This window comes from Erinaceus europaeus, chromosome 9 (assembly GCF_950295315.1).
Source record: "Erinaceus europaeus chromosome 9, mEriEur2.1, whole genome shotgun sequence".
In the NCBI taxonomy this organism is placed as follows: domain Eukaryota; kingdom Metazoa; phylum Chordata; class Mammalia; order Eulipotyphla; family Erinaceidae; genus Erinaceus; species Erinaceus europaeus.
In genome coordinates this window covers 20,266,143-20,286,420 of record NC_080170.1, presented here as the reverse complement: position 1 = coordinate 20,286,420, position 20,278 = coordinate 20,266,143, and the positions used below count along the sequence as shown (strand labels likewise).

The following is a 20,278-nucleotide window of genomic DNA, read 5'->3' as shown; positions in this document are numbered from 1 at the left end:
AAAAGGGAGTCATGCAGTAGCACAGTGGGTTAAGCACACATGGCAAAAAGGGATAGAACCGGCGGTTCCAGCCGCAGCTCCCCATGTGTAGGGGAATCGCTTCACAGGCAGTGAAGCAGGTCTGCAGGTGTCTCTCTTTCTCTCCCCCTCTCTGTCTTCCCCTTCTCTCTCCATTTCTCTCTGTCCTGTCCAACAATAATAACTACAACAATAAAAAAGGGCAACAAAAGGGAAATAAATAAATCTAAAAATATATTAAAAAAATAAAGATAGTAAGAAATTAAAAATAAATAAATAAAATCTAATAAAATGCAGGCAGACTGAAGCATGGTGTTTAGGAATAAGCACATAAATGGCAGCAGTAGAAAAACTGTTTGACTGCAAATGATGTCATAGGTCTTTATTTAAATAGAGTTACACAGCTGTTGGCTCCACCATCTATCACTGAGTGGTATGTTGTGGTTTTTTTTTTTTTTCCTGTTCATATTTTTTTAAACTGACTCACTCCAAAAGAAAAAAAAAAGGTTAAAAAATAAGAATTTGAGTAATCATTCTTTGCCTTCCCTCCCTCCCTCCCTCCCAGTAAGTTCATCTTCCCTCAAATACTTGATGTTCCCACCAAACTACTATCTTTATTCTCTGCGTTTTCTGCTCCCCCACACAATCTCTCTCACCTCGGGGAGGTTCTGCAGAACCCAGGCCAGCCTCAGGGAAACCTGCTGGGGTGTGAAGGAGAACAAACTGGCAGCCGAGAAGCGTTTACTCCGGGTGAAGAAGTGCAGCACTCGGCAGGAGCCGTGTATCAACTGTCAGAACAAAGGCTGATTTAGGAGACTGCATATGCTTAGGGATGCTTATTACGGTCTCTACTGAACTTCACAGACATGTCAACAAACCCAGCAGCACTCCAATTACTTGTCATGTTTGGTGCTCTCAGTATTCAGGAAAGTCAAGTAAAGTAGGATCACCCTAAGTGGACAGTGTGTATTACTGGTTTTTTTTTTTGGTTTTTTTTTTGCCTCCAGGGTTATCACTGGGGCTCAGTGCCAGCACCACGAATCCACTGCTCCTGGAGGCTGTTTTTTCCATTTTGTTGCCCTTGTTGCGGAAGACAGAGGTGGAGAGAAAGATAGACACCTGCAGACCTGCTTCACCGCCTGTGAAGTGACTCACCTGCAGGTGGGGAGCCAGGGGCTCGAACCGGGATCCTTACGTTGGTCTGTGAGCTTTGCGCCACGTGTGCTTAACCCATTGCACTACCACCTGACTCCCGTATTCCTGTTTTAAAGAATTGTTATCAGAGAAGAGGCAAGGGGAGTAGGGCGGAGGGTAGGTAGCATAATGGTTATGTGAAGAGAATCTCATGCCTGAAGCTCCAAAGTCCCAGATTCAATCCCTGGTACCACCATAAACCAGAGCTGAGCAGTGCTCTGGTAAAAAAAAAAAGAGGGGTGGGAGGGAGAGAGAGAAAGAGGGTGTGAGAGAGAGAGAAGCCAGAGGATGTTTCCACACATGTGGTGTGGACTGAAGCGCCCTGCCAGCTGAGCCACCTCCCCCAGCCAGCTTGTATTCCAAGGTGGGAATGTTGACAAAGACGCTATCAATTTGCTTTTTTCATTTCTGTTGTGGTTGGAACTTTACTGCTCTGAGCAACTCTTTTTAGCTAGAAGGGGGGGCAATAAATTAAAAACAGAGAGAGAGGAAGAGGGGGATAGGGAGAGGTAGAGGGGGATAGGGAGACAGGGATATACAGAGAGGGAGGTAGGGAGGGGCATAGGGAGAGGGGGGATAGGGAGAAGGGGATAGGGAGAGGTGGATAGGGAGAGGGGGATAGGGAGAGGGAGTGGGGATAAAGAGAAGAGGGAGAGGGGATAGAAAGAGGGGGAGAGGGGACAGAGAGATAGAGAGGGACATAGAGAGGGGGAGAGGGAGAGGAGGACTGAGAGACGGAGATAGGGAGAGGGGGATAGAGGGGGGAATAGGGAGAGGGAGATAGGGAGAAGGGGATAGAAAGGGGGATAGGAAGGGGGATGGAAAGAAGGAAGAGGGAGAGGGGAACAGAAAGGGGGAGAGGGAGGGGGAATAGAGAGAGGGGGAGAGGGAGATAAAGAGTAGGGGAGAGGGAGAGGGAGATAGAGAGAAGGGGAGAGGGGGAGGGAGATAGAGAGAAAGGGAGAGGGGGATAGGGATATAGGGAGAGGGGGACAGAGAGAAGATGATAGGGAGAGGAGGAGAAGGAGGGGGGAGGGGAGGGGGGAGAGGGAGAGCCACTACAGCATGAACCTCCCCACAGTAGAGCATGTACTGTACTCTGAGAAAGGGCTGGTCTGAGCCCCCAGCACCTCAGGGGGACACCATGCTTGGCAGATGCGGTGGCATCTCTCCTCTCTCTCTGTCTCCTTCTCTTTTTCTGCCTCTCAGATTGAAAGCGGGAAAAAAAAAGTTTATTGGAAGCTGGGCAGTTACACAGGCATGAAGCACTAACCTGCCATAAAAAGATAAAATTTAGGGGGCTGGGCGGTAGCGCAGTGGGTTAAGCACATGTGGCACAAAGCGCAAGGACCGGTGTAAGGATCCCGGTTCAAGCCCCCAGCTTCACAGGTGGTGAAGCAGGTCTACAAGTGTCTATCTTTCTCTCCCCCTCTCTGTCTTCCCCTCCTCTCTCCATTTCTCTCTGTCCTATCCAACAACGAACAACATCAACAACAACAATAATAACCACAACAAGGCTACAATAACAAAGGCAACAAAAAAGGGGGGAAAATGGCCTCTAGGAGCAGTGGATTCATGGTGCAGGCACTGAGCCCCAGCAATAACCCTGGAGGAAAAAAAAAAGATAAAATTTTAAATCTTTGACTACCTAGAGGAGTGTATAATAAACTAACCTATCAAAAATTATCATTAGGGGGCTGGGCGGTAGCGTAACACTTAAGTGCACGTGGCACAAAGCATAAGGACTGACATAAGGATCCAAGTTCGAGACCCCGGCTCCCCACTTGCAGGTGGGTCGCTTCACAGGCGGTAAAGCAGGTCTGCAGGTGTCTATCTTTCTCACTCTCTGTCTTCCCCTCCTCTCTTGGTTTCTCTCTGTCCTATCCAGCAACAATAGCAATGACAACAATAAAAATAACAAGGGCAACAAAATAGGAAAAATGGCCTCCAGGAGCAGTGGATTCATACTGCAGGCACTGAGCCCCAGCAATAACCCTGCAGGCAAATAAATATATAATTAGTGCCTCAGAGGTGGTGCAGTGGATAAAGTATTGCTTTTATTTATTTTATTTTGCTAGATCACTGATCTGCTCTGGTTTATGGTGATGCAGGGGATTGAACCTAGGACTTGGAAGCCTCAGGCATGTGAGTCTCTTTGCACAACTATTGTGCTATCTACACCCCCCCCCCCCATGCGGATAAAGTATTGGACTCTCAAGCCTGATGTTCAGAGTTCAACCCTGGGCATTGCATGTGTCAGAATTATGCTCAGGTTCTCTCCCTCCTCCTCTTCCTGATAAATACATAAATATTTCACAAACCCCTAGAATTATATATTAAATGATACAATTACACAATATAAATGGTATCATTGAAAGCTGTACAATTCAGGATCCACAAGAACTCCTTATTGCCCCTTTCAACTTCCCTAATTGTTGTGTTTTCCCTGTAAATAGCACCTATCAAAAATTCAGTCTCAAAGATTGATAAAAAAAAAAAAAAGTGTGGGCTGGGCATACAGAATAATGGTTCTGCAAAAGACTTCCACACCTGAGGCTCTGAGGTCCCAGTTTCAATCTCCAGCACCACCTTAAGCCAGAGCTGAGCAGTGGTCTGGTCTCTACCTGTCCTCAAAATAAATACAAAATGTATTTTAAAAAGTTAAAAACAAAATACATGTTTCAGTTGGTAGGGTGGTGTCTTCTTTCTTTCCTTGCCTTTGTCTGGAAAAGTTAAAACAAATAACAAAATAAATCTGCTGGGAGTGGTGGAATTGGACAGGTGGAAACCCCAGTAAAGCCCTGGTCACAAAATGACAACTATAAAGCAAAGGTTAATTCACACAGTGCACTAGCAAAAGTGAAAAATCAGTGTTTGTGTAATTATGGTAAAAAGGGTTTCTCTCAGGGGCCAGGCGGTAGCACACTGGGTTAAGCGCACACAGACCAAGTGCAGGGACCCGAGCAAGGATCCTGCTGGTTCAAGCCCCCTGCAGGGGGGGGTCGCTTCACAAGCAGTGAAGCAGGTCTGCAGGTGTTTCTCGCCTCCCTCGTCTTCTCCTCCTCTCTCCATTTCTCTCTGTCCTATCCAACAACAACAAAATGAAAAGGAGCTGCCCGGAATAGTGGATTTGGAGTGCAAGCACTGAGCCCCAAGAATAACCCTGGAGGCAAAAAAAAAAAGGTTCTTGCATGCTTTGCTGCCCATTCTATAACAGATGCATAGATGTTTTTGTTTTCGTATCTAATGAATGTCACCAGAAGCCTATCAGAATGCAGAGTGTGCCTCCTGCCCCACAATGCACCAGCTGGCTCAGACACCCCAGCTAAGAAGCTATCTGAGCTCATGGAATGCGATTGGGTTATCAAGTCAAACACCGCAGGTCTGAACACCCCTGAGGAGCTGGAGAACTGTCTTCCTCCTGACTCTCGGAAGACAGATGTTGCTGCTGCAGCTGTCGCTGTCACAGTCACTGCTGTCACTGTTGCCGTCACCACCATCACCGGCTCACTATGTGCTGGGGCATCATGTGAAGAGCTCAGTCAATCAGCTAGTTATTTATCTTCTCTACTGTCATAATAAAAGATGATGAGCGCCGGGCATCTCCTTGTTTCTATCTTTTCTATGCCTGCTCTCTGTGTTTTTACATTTCCCCAAGAATGGAAACGTGGATTCTCACAAAATGGCAAATTGCTGAGATTCAGAACCTCTTTCGACGTCCTGAAGTGTCACTGGTATCGTCACCTAGCACGTGGGCTTTTGGGTGACAACTACTAAATGTCACCAGCGTGGAGCAGGTGCCCATGTGCGCTCTCTGCTTAGCCTATTAAACAGCACGGGAGGGACTGGAATGGTGGGGCACTTAGGTGAGCGCATCTGATATCACACACAAGGAGCCTAGGTTCAAGCCCAGAGGCCCCACCTGCAATGAGGAAGCTTCACAAGTACTGAAGCAGTGCTGAAGTTCTCTCTCTCTCAGGCCAGAGCACTGCTCAGCTCTGCCTTAAGGTTGTGTAGGGGACTGAAATTGGGACTTTGGAGACTCAGGCATGAGTCTCTTTGCTTTACCATTATGCTATCTAGCGCCCCCCCCTTTCTCTTTTTGCCGCCAGGGTTATCGCTGGGGCTTAGTACCTGCACTATGAATCCACTGCTCCTGTGGCCTTTTTTGTTTTTTTGGATAGGACAGAGAGAAATTGAGAGGGGAAGGGAAGATAGAGAAGAAGAGAGAAAGACACCTGCAGAGCTGCTTCACAGCTTGTGAGGCATCCCCCTCCCTGCAGGTGAGGAACCGGGTCCTGAAACTGGGATCCTGACTCAAGTCCTTGTGCGTCACACTACATGTGCTTAACCTGGTGCACCACCACCTGGCCCCTCTCTCTCTTTCTTTATCTCCTCCCCTCTCTCAATTTCTCTATCCCGATGGGGGGAAGAAACACCTCCTATGGAAAAAAATATATATCTCTAAAAACATATACATAAACAGCATGGTAAGTTACAATGTAAGCAGACAGCAAATTAAACATTCAAGTCTACAGTTAGAAAAGGGATATTCTCAGAATACACAGTGATATTCAAAATCACAGAAGATTAAGAAAAAAAGATTACCTTCATTAAAAGTGAACTGTTCCAAGATTTTACAAGTTCAATAGCTCTGAGGTCTTGCCAACTAATGAAATTGTGAAAATGCTTTCCTGTTTTCCTAAGAAAGATGGAGAGGGTATTTGAGCTGAAAGTAAATCAAACACTGTGCTTCCACTAGAGAAAACAAAATCAGAAGTCAAACTGTCATTTCAATGTGTGATTTTAATTAGTGAGTCTTTCCAAACAATTTCTTTCTTTTTTTTTTAATTAGTTTTTCATGCTACTTGGTATTTTTTAAATTTATTTATCCCCTTTTGTTGCCCTTGTTGTTCTTTATTGTTGTACTTATTATTGTTATTGATGTCGTTGGATGGGACAGAGAGAAATGGACAGAGGAGGAGAAGACAAGAGGGTAAGAGAAAGATAGATACCTGCAGACCTGCTTCACTGCTTGTGAAGCGACACCCCTGCAGGTGGGGAGCCGGGGGCTCGAACCCGGATCCTTATGCCGGTCCTTGTACTTTGCGCCACGTGCGTTTAACCCACCGCGCTACCGCCTGGCTCCCACAATTTCTTTTTGATTTCACAAGTTGAGCATGGTACATCATAATTAGGATGTCACACAAAATTTAGATCCTACTCTATCCAAAAAAATATCATCTATTGTGGTCCGGGAGGTGGCGCAGTGGATAAGGCTTTGGACTCTCAAGCATGAGGTCCTAAATTCAATCCTTGGCAGCACATGTACCAGAGTGATAGCTGGTTCTTTCTCTTTCTCCTCCTATCTTTCTCATGAATAAATAAATAAAATATTTTTTAAAAGATCATCTATTTGAAACATCACGTGTACACCAGCAAAGACAAAACTAATGAAAAGTCCTGGGGCCAGGTAGTGGCACACCTGGTTGAGCGTACATGTTAAAATGTGCAAGGATCCAGGTTTGAGCCCCCGCCCCCACCTGCGGAGGAAAAACTTTGCAAGTGGTGAAGCAGTGCTGCAGGTGTCTCTCTGTCACTCTCCCTATCACCCTCTTCCCTATAGATTTCTGACTGTCTCTTAAAAAATTTTAAAAAGGTGGTCCAGGAGGTGGTGCAGTAGATAAAGCATTGGATTCTCAAGCATGAGGTCCCGAGTTCAATCCCCGGCAGTACATGTACCAGAGTGATGTCTGGTTCTTTCTCTCTCCTCCAATCTTTCTCATGAATAAATAGTCTTTAAAATTTAAAAAAAAAAAATAGTCCTTTAATGACTTGCTCACACACTTTTTTCTTTTAACCAGAGCACTGCTCAACTCTGACTTATGGTGATGCAGGGGATTGAGCCTGGGACTTTTGAAGCCTCAGGCATGAGTCTCTTTGCATAACCATTATGCTATCTAACCCCCCCCCCCCAACTGCCCTGCTCATATACTTTTTGACCTGAGTACCACTCAGCTTTGGTTCTATCAATTCACTGATTTTCTTTTTATTATGATTTTTTTTATGTCAGAGACAGAGGCAGAGAGAGAGAGAGGGAAAAAGGGAAGCAGGCACCATAACCCCAAAGTTTACTCCAAGGTAGTGGGGGCTTGGCTTCAACCTGGGTTCGCACACATAGCAAAGCTGCACATTACCCAGATCAACTATTTTTTTTTTTAGATTTTATTTATTGATTGATGAGAAAGATAGGAGGAGAGAGAAAAAGAACCGGACATCACTCTGGTACGTGTGCTGCTGGGGCTTGAACTCAGGATCTTATGCTTCAGAGTCAAGCGCTTTATCCACTGCGCCACCTCCCGGACCACCCAGATCAACTATTTTTTTTATTCTAAATTTAGCCTCAAATCCGTTTCCTGCGTGAGTTTTTGCATACAGTGAGTTCATATACAAAAGCATAAGGTTCAACTTCATTCTTTTGCATGTGGATACTCAGTTCTCTCAGCATCCCTTGTTGAAAATCAGACGACCTTCACATTCCTTTCTTTGGGATTATCATAACAAAATACCATAAACAGAGTTGCTGTGTTTTGTTTTTCAGATGCCATATAAATGAAGTCATGGCATTTGTCTCTGTCTTAATTCACTTCCTATATCAACCTTAAGGTTCACCCAAGTTATTATACAAGGCAAGATTTCATTATTTTTGTAGCTGAATAATATCTGTTGTATTCAAATGCATATACTGACATTTTTTCAGGGGCTGGGTGGTGCTGCACCTGCTGGAACACACATGTCACCATGTACAAACAGCTTCAACACCTCCACAAGCCTTCCCTATGGGAATGGGGGAAATCTTAGAAGTGGTGAAGCAGGTGTCACTCTTTCTCTCTCCCTATCTTCCACTCCTCTCTCAATTTCTCTCTGTTCTATCAAATGCGAGGGGAAAAAAAAATCACAATTTTTCTTCCTTTCTTTTTATTTTTGGTCTCCAGGGTTATTGTTGGGGCTCGGTGCCTGCACTATGAATCCGCTGCTCCTAGAGGCCGTTTTTTTCCATTTTTATTGCCCTTGTTGTTTATCATTGTTGTTGTTATTGCTGTCGTTGTTGGATAGGACAGAGAGAAACCGAGAGAGGAGGGGAAGACAGAGAGGAGGAGAGAAAGATAGACACCTGCCGGGGGCTTGGACCGGGATCCTTGAGCCGGTCCTTGCGCTTTGCACCATGTGTGCTTAACCTGCTGCGCTACTGCCTGGCCCCCTACAATTTTTGTTTATCCACTCATCCATTAGTGGAGACAGGCTTTTCTCTCTATCTGGTAATCATAAATAATACTCCAACGATCATGGTGTGTGTGGGGGGGTTACTGCTTGTTTCAGGTTTGTTCATTAACAAGAGAAAGCAAGAGAGAGAACAAGACTCGAGTAGATGTGACGCTGGAAACTGAACTTGGGACGTCACGCTTGCCAATCTGTTATTCTAAGTCGCTGTACCACCTTGAAGGCTGCTTGTGCACTGTTTCAAATCAGGGCTTTCATTTTTTAAAAAAAAATTTATTTATTCCCTTTTGTTGCCTTTTTTATTGTTGTTGTTACTGATGTCATCATTGTTGGATAGGACAGAGAGAAATGGAGAGAGGAGGGGAAGACAGAGGGAGGAGAGAAAGACAGACACCTGCAGACCTGCTTCACCACCTGTGAAGTGACTCCCCTGCAGATGGGGAGCCAGGGGTTCGAACCGGGATCCTTATGCCGGTCCTTGCGCTTTGCACCATGTGCACTTAACCCACTGCACTACTGCCCGGCTCCCTGGGCTTTCATTTTTTTTAAAAAAAAGATTTTATTTATTTATTAGTGAGAAAGATAGGAGGAGAGAAAGAATCAGACATCACTCTGGTACATGTGCTGCCGGGGATTGAACTCAGGACCCCTCATGCTTGAGAGTCCGATGCTTTATCCACTGCACCACCTCCCTGACCACAGGGCTTTCATTTTTTTCCTGGATATTCATCAGTGCAACCCCTACATCATCTGGAAGTTCTGCTCTGTTAAAGATTTATTTATTAACAGCAATGACAATAACAGTAATAACAACAACAAGGGCAACAAGATGGGAAAAATGGCCTCCAGGAGCAGTGGATTCGTAGTGCAGGCACCAAGTCCCAGCAATAAACCTGAAGGTTAAATATATATATATATTATATATATATATATATATATAATATATATATATATATATATATTATATATATATACTTATTTACTGGGGCTCGGTGCTGGCACTACAAATCCACTGCTCCTGGTGGCCATTTTTCCCATTTTATTGGATAGGACGGAGAGAAATTGAGAAGGGAGGGGAAGATGGGGGGGCAGAAAGATAAGACACCTGCAGACCCACTTCACTGCTTGTGAAGCATCCCCCCCACACAAGTGGGGAGTGGGGGCTCGAACCCAGATCCTTTTGCAGGTCCTTGCACAGGGTATTATGTGCACTTAACTGGGTGTGCCACCTCCCAGCCCCTAAAGATTTACTTATTACACATGAAAGAGTTTCACATGAGAGCAGGGGACAGAGGGTAGCAGGCAGAGAACCACTCTGGGGATCAAACTGGGAACCTCGGGCTTGCAAGTCCCACATTCCACTAGTCGGGCTCTTCTGTCAGCTGTGATAGTTCTAGATTTCTTTTCTTTGTTTATTATTTTTTTAATATTTATTTATATTCCCTTTCGTTGCCCTTTTTTTAATTGTTGTTGTAGTTATTATTGTTACTTATGTCATCATTGTGGGAGAGAAAGATAGACACCTGCAGACCTGCTTCACCGCCTGTGAAGCAACTCCCCTGCAGTGGGGAGCTGGAGGCTCAAACCAGGATCCTTCTGCCAGACCACAATTGTGTTTTGGGCCACGTGCGCTTAACCCGCTGCGCTACCGCCCGACTCCCTGTGTTATGTTCTTTTCTTTTCTTTTTAGGAACCACTTGTTTAAACTCCTGTAAACAGTGTACAGGATCTCCTTCTCTCCACACCCTCATCAACACCTGTAACTCTTGTCTTTTGGATAATTGCCACCAGTGCTGGGGATCAAATCCAGGGTCTTAATGTACACACTCTATCTCCCAAGCCACCACCTGGACTCTTTTTTGTCATTACTGGTGCTTCACTGCTGTGGGTCAACAGAGACAGAGACAAAAGAGAGAAATCACATATCCCAGACACCAAAAGGTCCTCTTGACAAAATGTCTGAGGGGTTCCAAGGCTCTGGTTGAGGATGAAGCAGATTGTGGTGAAGACTGAAGGATAAAAAGGAAAAGAAGGGCTGGAGATGTACGCAGGACTTTTATGCTTGAGGCTCTGAGGTCCCAGGTTCAACCCCCAACACTACTGTAAGCCAGAGCTGAGCAGTGCTCTGGTAAACACACACACACACACACACACACACACACACACACACACACACAACACAACACATTAAAATAAAAGAATAAGAAGACAAGATGAAATGGCCTCACTAAGTCACAACAAGGAAGAAGACAACCTCAAACATAAACCCAGATTTTTTTTTGCCTCCAGGGTTATTGCTAGGGCTCAGTGCCTACACCACATATCACTGTTCCTGGAGGACATTCCCTCCTCTTTTTTTTTCTTACTGGATAGGACAAAGAAATTGAGAGAGGAGAGGAAGATAGGGAGGGAGAAAGATAGATGCCTGCAGACCTGTTTCACCACTTGTGAGGCTTCCCACAAGTTTTAGCTTTAGTCATAACAAAGAAGAATGGAAAGTAAAAAAAAAAAATCAAGGGCAATATTGAGAGTGAACTACCTTAAACCTCACTAATATATCATTTGGCATTGCTTAATATGTTTTATGTCATAAGTAATTAAGTAGTTATCAAGGACATTAACGGAAGTCCCAAGTACTGTGATCAGAGTCTTTTTGGTACTAAGGGGAAATAGGAATTTATAAACTAGCACTGAGAATGGATAAGCCTTGAGTATTGGCATTTATTCATCTTTATATTCAGTTTAGCAACCCATAGTGACTAACTTCCTAGAAACCCTCAAACAGTTACAAAGTGTTTCCTGGTTCCTGACTCACAGTTTATATTCCTAACTGGTACACACCCTTGAGCTGGGGTGAGCTGGCCCGAGCCTCCCTGAGAGACACAAAACCAAAGAAACTCAACAGCCTGTGATGTTTATTACAAGAAGAATTTACAACAAATCAAATGGGAAAGATGATATATATATATATATATATAGCATTTGGAGTTATTTTGGAAAACAAAATACATCACTGATTCGAGTATATTGGGGAAGGGGGATAATCCATAAAGGTGAAAGGGACTCTGTGACTTAACAAAGTTAATAAAAACTGAATTTCCTGCCATCAGGGGTGGGTAGAGGGGTAGGGGAAGAACAAGAAAAAAAAAAAGAAAAAAAAAGGAAGAAATTAAGTTCAAAGCTGTAGACTTTTTAAAATTAAGGAAAATAATGTGTGTGTGGCCATGACAACAGATGTGGATCATGGTGGGGCTGGGTGGGGGTGCAAGCAGTGAATTGCACGTATCACTACAGGCAAAGACTCCAGTTAAAGCCCCCAGGCCCCGCCTGCAGGGGGGAAGGTTTTCATGGATGGTGAAGCAGAGCTGTAGGTGTCTCTCTCCCTATGTCACTATTCCCTCTCAAGTTCTCTGTCTCTACCCAAAATAAATAAGAAAAAGGAGAAGAAAGGAAAGGGCAGAAGGAAGGAACGAGTGAATAAACAAACCATGAACATGGAGAAAATAAACTGGGGAGAGGACTAAGGTGAATAATAGATTATTCCAGCATGTCTCTGTTTCTCTTACAAAGTGAACAAGAAGGGTGGTAAGATGGTTCAGTGGGTAGAGCACATGACTTCCGTGTGTGAGATCCTGGGTCGCCAAGATCCAACAGCATATGGGAGCGCCATAGACAGCACCGCAGGAGCTCATGGATGGTGGACTGGTATTTTGGTTCCTTTCTTTCTCTTGTGTTCGTGTTCTCTCTTTCTCCCTCTCTCCCTCTCAAAAACAGAGAATAAATAGTAAGATCAACAATGGCCCAGTGGTGTACCACATGCCCAAAGCCCTGAATTCATTTCCTGGTACCACATTAAAAATTATTCATTCATTTTTTAATTTAAAGGCCAGGTGATAGAACAGTGATTGATTATTTAAAAAAAGAAGAGGGAGTCGGGCGGTAGCGCAGCAGGTTAAGCGCAGGTGGCGCCCAAAGGCAAGGACCACTGTAAGGATCCCGGTTTGAGCCCCCGGCTCCCCACCTGCAGGAGTCGCTTTACAGGCGGTGAAGCAGGTCTGCAGGTGTCTGTCTATCTCTCCTCTTCTCTGTCTTCCCCTCCTCTCTCCATTTCTCTCTGTCCTATCCAACAACAATGACATAGATAATAACTAAAACAATTAAAAAAAAACAAGGGCAACAAAAGGGAATAAATAAATAAATATAAAAAAATTTTAAAAAAAAGAAGAAGAACTGTGCTTCTGGGGTGGGGTGGGGAGGAGAGTACAGGTCCAAAAAGGATGACAGAGGGCGTAGTGGGGGTTGTATTGTTATGCGGAAAACTGAGAAATGTTATGCATGTACAAACTACTGTATTTATTGTTGACTGTAAAACATTAATCCCCTAATAAAGAAATTAAAAATAAATAAAAGATATCACATGCAATGTAACTAATAGTTATTATATGTTATTTTAGTTATAGTAGTGTAAGATATATCCAGTATTATTTGTGTTATGTTATCTCACTTGGGAAAATAAAATGTGATTTTCCTTAAAAAGAGAAGAGAAGAGAAGAGAAGAGAAGAGAAGAGAAGAGAAGAGAAGAGAAGAGAAGAGAAGAGAAGAGAAAAGAAAAGAAAAGAGAAGACTTTCCTGCCTGAGACTTGGAGGTCCTAGGTTCACTCATAGGCACTACCATAAGCCAGAGCTGCACAGTGCTCTGCTTAAAAACTAAGCTGAGGGAGTCAGGCGGTAGCGCAGCAGGTTAAGCACACATGACATGAAGCGCAAGAACCACGTGAGGACCCCGGTTCGAGCCCCTGGCTCCCCACTTGCAGGGGCATTGCTTCACAGGCGGTGAAGCAGGTCTGCAGGTGTCTTTCTTTCTCTCCCCCTCTGTCTTCCCCTCCTCTCTCCATTTCTCTCTGTCCTATCCACCAACAACGACATCAACAACAATTATTAACTACAACAATAAAAACAACAAAGGCAACAAAAAGGAAATAATAAATATTTTTTAAAATCTTTAAAAACAAAACAAAAAAAACTAAGCTGAAACAAACAAACAAAAGCAAAGCTCCAGAAACACTTCCTGTGGACTCAGGTGTGCCCTCCCTGTGCTGTTGTGTGGCTCCTTGGGGAGCCTGCAGGTTCTGTCAGCAGAGACGCCACTGCAGCTCACTGGGCTGAGGAAGCAGAGCAGAGCTCTGTGGCTGTATGATAAAACACACGCACAAAGTCTCTTGTGCATTTTAAAGACCCAGCATAAAAAATACAAGCACTGCCAAACATGACAGGCAAGAAAACTTGGCGTCTTAGTCTTGCACCTTTTTGTGACAGGTGACATGGGATCCAGATTCTGATGGAGCAATCTCTGTGGCTGATGTCTTCACTTCCAAGTCCAAAGGTGACACTCCTGCTTATGTGTCTTTCCACCAATTTCTCAGACTCATCATGGGTGGTCCGTGATGCCTTTTTCACAAGTGTTCCATTTATTAAAATATTTTATTTATTTGTTTTTGTAGAGACACAGAGAAATCAAGATGGAAGGGGGAGGTAAAGATGGAGAGAGAAAGAGAGGCACCTGCAGCACTGCTTGGTTTTTTTATCTTTATTTATTTATTGGATGAAGATAGTCAGAAATCAAGAGGGAGTGGCCCAGGAGACGATGCAGTGGATAAAGCACTGGACTCTCAAGTATGAGGTCCTGAGTTCGATTCCCAGCAACACATGTACCAGAGTGATGTCTGGTTTTTTTCTCTCTCTCCTCCTATCTTTCTCATTAATAAATAAATAAAATCTGGGAGTCGGGTGGTAGCTTAGTGGTTAAGCACAGGTGGCACAAAGCACAAGGACCTGTGTAAGGATCCCCATTCAAGCCCCTGGCTCCCCCACCTGTAGGGGAGTCGCTTCACAAGCGGTGAAGCAGGTCTGCAGGTGTCTATCTTTCTCTCCCTCTCTCTGTCTCCCCCTCCTCTCTACATTTCTCTCTGTCCTATCCAACAACGAAGACTCAGTAACAACAACAATAGTAACTACAATAATAAAACAAGGGCAAAGAACCTTGAACCTGGGTCTTGGTGCATAGTGACATGTGTGCTCAATTAGGTGTCCCACCACCCAGCCCCCTGCTTCACCATTTGTGAAATTCCTCCCCCCTGCAGATGGGAACTGGGGGGCTTGAACCTGGGTCCTTGTGCATTGTAACATATATGTGTAGAACCATCACTGTCACTCTTTTCAAAATTTAGATGGAAAACTCATTGTCCAAATCCTCATCTCACTACATAATCTCTACCAGAGAATGTCTTCTCAAAACTTCCCCCACGTTTGGTGATGACTAGGCACATCTGTGGTGGTCACAGCTTGGGGGAGTAGAGCACTACTGGGATCTGGGGGCACGGGAGAGGACAGGATGCTGTTCAACACCTTCTGTGCCCAGCACTGCTCCCACCAGAGTCCCTAGCTCACAATCTCAATGGTGCTGCTGTGTAGAAATTCTGATCTCCAAGTAAGACTCAGATTCATCCCTTCATTCCTGCACCTGAAAGACAGATGGAGGGCTTACTTGAGACTTCCTGTGCCCAAGTCAAGAGTTGGGAAGCTGGGTGGAGGCAGAGGAGAACCACTGATGCAGATGCCAGCCCAAGATATGTTCTGCCTTGGGTGAAGGGGCACCCATCTGGAGGACGTGTGCTGCACCTCAGCTGACACTAGGCCAAGATCTTAGCCCCTCTGGGATGGCCTACATGTACACAGCCTAAACTAGACATTTTCTCAGGTTCCCTTCCACCCAGCTCTGTTGTACCTAACTCATTCTTCTTCTTAATACCCTACAGTTGCGGGAGCTAGGCGGTAACGCAGTGGGTTAAGCGCACATGGCACAAAGCACAAAGACTAGTATAAGGATCCCGGTTCAAGTCCCTGGCTCACGACCTGTATGGGGTCGCTTCACAAGCGGTGAAGCAGGTCTGCAGGTGTCTGTCATTCTCTCCTCCGTCCTCCCCTCCTCTCTCAATTTCTTTCTGTCCTATCCAACAACAACAACAGTTATAATAACAATAACAACTACAACAAGTGAAACAAGGGCAACAAAATCAGAAAAAATGCTCCATTTTTTTTCTTCCAGGAGCAATGGATTTGTAGTGCAGGCACCGAGCCCCAGCGATAACTCTGGAGGCAAATAAAAAAAAAAAAAAACAACCTCTACAGTTTCTACCAGATCTCCCCAAAGATCAAGGTCAGAAGTGTTGCGAATTTAAACTAATAAAGAAAGGCCACGTCCTTGTGAATCCACTCTGATTACCACTCCCTACCCCTCCCTCCAAGTTCCAAGGACAAGGTTCTGATAATAAAGTTATTATTTTTACCCACTGGTCTCCTGGACCACAGCTATTATTTTTAAGGTTTGGGCTGCTTTTTATTTATTAAAATTTATTTTATTTAGTATAAGAGAGAAAGAGAGAGAGAAACACTAGAATATCTCCCTCTGGTACATGTAGTACTAGGATTGAACCAGGAATCTGGAACCTCAGAAACATAGGCATTAAAGTTTTTTGCACAACTATTATTTTCTATTTTCCTAGTTCTGTGCTTTTTTTTTCTTTTTCTTTCTTTTTTGCCTCCAGGGTTATTGCTGGGGCTCAGTGCCTGAAGGCCTTTTCCCCCCATTGTTGTTGCTGTTATTGTTGTTGGATAGGACAGAGAGAAATTTAGAGAGAAGGGGAAGACAAAAAGGGGGAGAGATAGATACCTGCAGACCTGCTCCACCACCTATGAAGCGACCCCTCTGCAGGTGAGGGGCCGGGGGCTTGAACTGGGATCCTTGAGCCTGTCCTTGTGCTTTGCACTATGTGCACTTAAGCCAGTGAGCTATCGCCCGTCTCCCATTGGTGGTATTTTAAGAGTAAGAGAGGGGAGTCCGGTGGTAGCACAGCAGGTTAAATGCACATTGTGTGAAGCACAAGGACCAGCGTAAGGATCCCGGTTGGAGCCCCCGGCTCTCCACCTGTAGGGGAGTCACTTCACAGGCGGTGAAGCAGGTCTGCAGGTGTTGATCTTTCTCTCCCCCTCTCTGTCTTCCTATCCTCTCTCCATTTCTCTCTGTCCTATCTAACAATGATGACATCAATAACAACAACAATAACTATAACAATAAAAAAATAAGATCAACAAAAAAGGGAAAATAAGTAAATATTAAAAAAAAGAGTAAGAGAGACTTGTTTTTGTCATATGAAAGGAGTGGAAAGAACATACACTTTGGGGTCAGAAAGATGGTCTGGAATCTTAGCTCTTGTGTATTTAATGACCACGAGGAACTTAGCATTTCTCAGTAAAAACAGATATAACATTGAAGAAACAGATTTGTTTGTAAGAATTGGATCCTAAAGTATCACGAATATATACCAGTATGTAGTTGCTGTTATAACCTTTTTTTTAATTTTTAATTTATTTATTTATTCCCTTTTGTTGCCCTTATTGTTTTATTATTGTTGTCGTTGTTGGATAGGACAGAGAGAAATAGAGAGAGGAGGGGAAGACAGAGAGGAGGAGAGAAAGATAGACACCTGCAGACCTGCTTCACCGCCTGTGAAGGGACTCCCCTGCAGGTGGGGAGCCGGGGTTCAAACCGGGATCCTTATGCCGGTCCTTGTGTTTTGCGCCACCTGCTCTTAACCCGCTGCGCTACAGCCCAACTCCCGCTGTTATAATCTTGTGTGATCTCTATATATCTCCTATGCTTTAGACACCTAAATGTGAAATTTGAAGTAGATTAAAAAAATATATAAACCATATTATAAATCACAGTATTGTCTTTCTAAAATGTTCAGGTTCCCTGAATCTTTGTAGGTCTGAGCCAATTGTTTTAGACCTTTAGCCCGTTTTCAGTTTAAAACTAACTGACACTAAAAGAAAGAATAGAGAGTTCTGATGTCAGGAAGAGTCTTATTATTTTATCTAAGTCAAGCTTAGGTGACATACAGGAAAGATCATTTGGTAAGTCCAGAAGGATATGTAGGGGTTGGGTGATGGGGCACCCGGTTAAGTGCACATCTGACCTAATGTGCAAGGACCCAGGTTCTAGCCCCCACTCCCCTCCTCTGGGGGAGATGCATCATGAGTGGTGAAGCAGGTCTGCAGGTGTCTGTCTTTCTCTCTCCCTCTATCTTCCACGCCCTCTCAATTTCTCTCTGTCTTAACAGGCATAGTAAAAAAATAAAATAAATTAAATTAGGGGGCTAAGCAGTATCGCAGCAGGTTAAATGCACATGGCATGAAGCGCAAGGACTGGCAAAAGGATCCTGGTTCAAGCCCCCAGCTCCCCACCTGCAGGGGAGTCGCTTCACAGGCGGTGAAGCAGGTCTGCAGATGTTTATCTTTCTTTTCCCCTCTCAGTCTTTCCCTCCTCTCTTGATTTCTCTCTGTCCTACCCAACAACAACAACAACAGCAATAGCAACAATAACAATGACAACAAGAGCAATAAGGGAAAAGTGGCCTCCAGGAGCAGTGGACTCATAGTGCAGGCACCAAGCCCCAGGGATGACCCTGGAAGCAAAATTAATTAATATAAACAATTAATTAAATTTTAAAAGGCAAATGGCTGCTGGGAGCAGTGGGTTCATAGTGCCAGCACCGAGCCCCAGCAATAACCCTGGTTAGAAAAAAAAAAAGAGGGCGGAGGGTAGATAACATAATGGTCATGATGGTCATGCAAAGAGACTCTCATGCCTGAGGCACCAGAGTCCCAGGTTCAATACCCTGCATCACCATAAGCCAGACCTGAACAGTGCTCTGGTAAAAAAAAAAAAAAAAAAAAAAAAAATTCATGTATTTTAACCAGGATTATACAAAACTGGTCTTAATGCTAAAGGGCAAATCACCAAGCAAGTCTCAGCAGTGTTTCCACTATGGCATAAGCACAGCAGGGAGACCTTATCACACCACATACTTACTTGTTCCATGTAATGAAGGTTGCTCTCTGCGTTGAAATACCCAGACCAACAATTTGATTCACCTCCATTCCTGCGGCTAAAAACAAAGAGAAATAAAGCAAACTTTTCTTTGCAGACATCTATCACAGGCAGATGGAGATATTGTACCTATGTGTCAACAACTGCACTGTAAACCATTATTTGCCCCCCCCCACACACACAATGAAATGATTTGGTAAAAAAAAAAAAAAAAAGCATTTTTTATTCACAACATTATAAAATGTATGAGAAACTGTTCAATGTAACTTTACAGTAAGAAAAAATGGCTAGATTTAGCACTGTAATGACATAATTGGAGCCAATCAATAAAATACTACCGAGACTTTTTGTAATTTTATTTTTTTAAGATTTTATCTATTTATTAGGAAGACAGGAGGAGAGAGAAGGAACCAGACATCACTCTGGTACATGTGCTGCTAGGGATTGAACTCAGGACCTCATACTTTTTGAGTCCGAAGCTTTATCACTGCACCACCTCCCGAACCACTAGTATTTTTTTTTTTAACTTAAAAGGGACAAGTGTTATTTTCTAATAATAATGAAAATGCCTTTAGCTTTACTATTAGGGAAACAAAATCAAAGACCACACAAAGGAAGTCAGACTGTATGTTCTTCTCACTCATAATAAAAGACTGGATTCTAATTGAAGAGAAGTCAATCAGTACAGAAACAGGTCGACTCTCAGGGAAGGGAGTATAGTTATTAAAGCCCTGGGTTTATGTTTTATACAGGCAGATGCTAGGGTACCAATAAAAATACTTTGGGTCTAAATTTGGTAAAATACAACAACCTGGGTTTTTGTTTTTTTTTCATTCGTGTGTGTGTGTCTGGTATTTTTTTGTTTGTTTTTAATATTTTATCATATTTATTGAATAGAGACAGCCAGAAATTAAGAGGAAGGGGGATGTAGAGAGGGAGAAAGACTGCCAGGAGCAGTGGAACTGCACAGGCATGAAGTCCTAATGAGGCAATTAAAAATAATTAATAATAATTTTTGAAATATTTCCAACCAAAAGGGTTTGAAATTTAAAACCAACTCAGCCTGACAAATGAAGTAAAAGACCTTTTGTAATTTACATTGACAAGCCATCTTTTATCCTTTGAATTTTTTTCTCTTATCATTATTATTTTTATTGCCATCAGGGTTTTGTTCTAGGGCTCAGTGCCAGCACTACGAATCCACTATTCCCAGTGGTTATTTTTTTTCTTCTATCTTATTTGACAGGACAGAGAGAAATGATGACAGATGAGGAGACAGGGAGAAAGACAGACGCTTGTAGATCTGCTTCATAGCCTGTGAAGCAGTTCCTCTGCAGGTGGGTAGCAAGGGCTTCAACTTGGTTCTTGTACATGGTCACACTGCCCAGTCCTTTCCCCCGCCCTCTCTTTCTTTCTTTCTTTCTTTCTTTCTTTCTTTCTTTCTTTCTTTCTTTCCTTCTTTCTTTCTAAAACCATACATGGCACTATTCAGCTCTGGTTTATAAGTGCAGGGGACTGAACCTGGGATCTTAGAGGCTCGGACATGAGAGTCTTTTTACATAACCAGTAGGCTATGTATATATCCTGTGCACTATATCACCATGTTCTTAAAGAAAATGGCGGTGAAAATATTCCTAAGAATTAAGATTTGAAATAGTAGAGGTTACTTGAATTAAATGTAAAAAAAAAAAAGAATTAAAGGTAATTTAAAAAATATTTATTTATTTATTCCCTTTAGTTGCCCTTGTTGTTTTATTGTAGTTATTATTGTTGTTATTGATGTCATTGTTGTTAGATAGGACAGAGAGAAATGGAGAGAGGAGGAGAAGACAGAG

General features: G+C 43.5%; 1 protein-coding gene across 5 annotated transcripts in view; it reads right to left on the bottom strand.

Moving 5' to 3' along the window:
- The window catches only part of GK5 (glycerol kinase 5), a 77,007-nt gene that overhangs the window by 38,365 nt on the left and 18,364 nt on the right, over positions 1 to 20,278 (bottom strand). For 4 of the 5 annotated variants that reach the window (XM_060197473.1, XM_060197470.1, XM_007529954.3 and 1 more), the window contains 3 exons: positions 18,426 to 18,501; positions 5,821 to 5,914; positions 675 to 806 (listed from right to left, as the gene is read on the bottom strand). In XM_060197473.1, coding sequence (XP_060053456.1) covers positions 675 to 806; positions 5,821 to 5,914; positions 18,426 to 18,501 — 302 coding nt within the window. The remainder of the gene's footprint in view (positions 1 to 674; positions 807 to 5,820; positions 5,915 to 18,425; positions 18,502 to 20,278) is intronic. The other variant, XM_060197471.1, reaches the window with a different exon arrangement.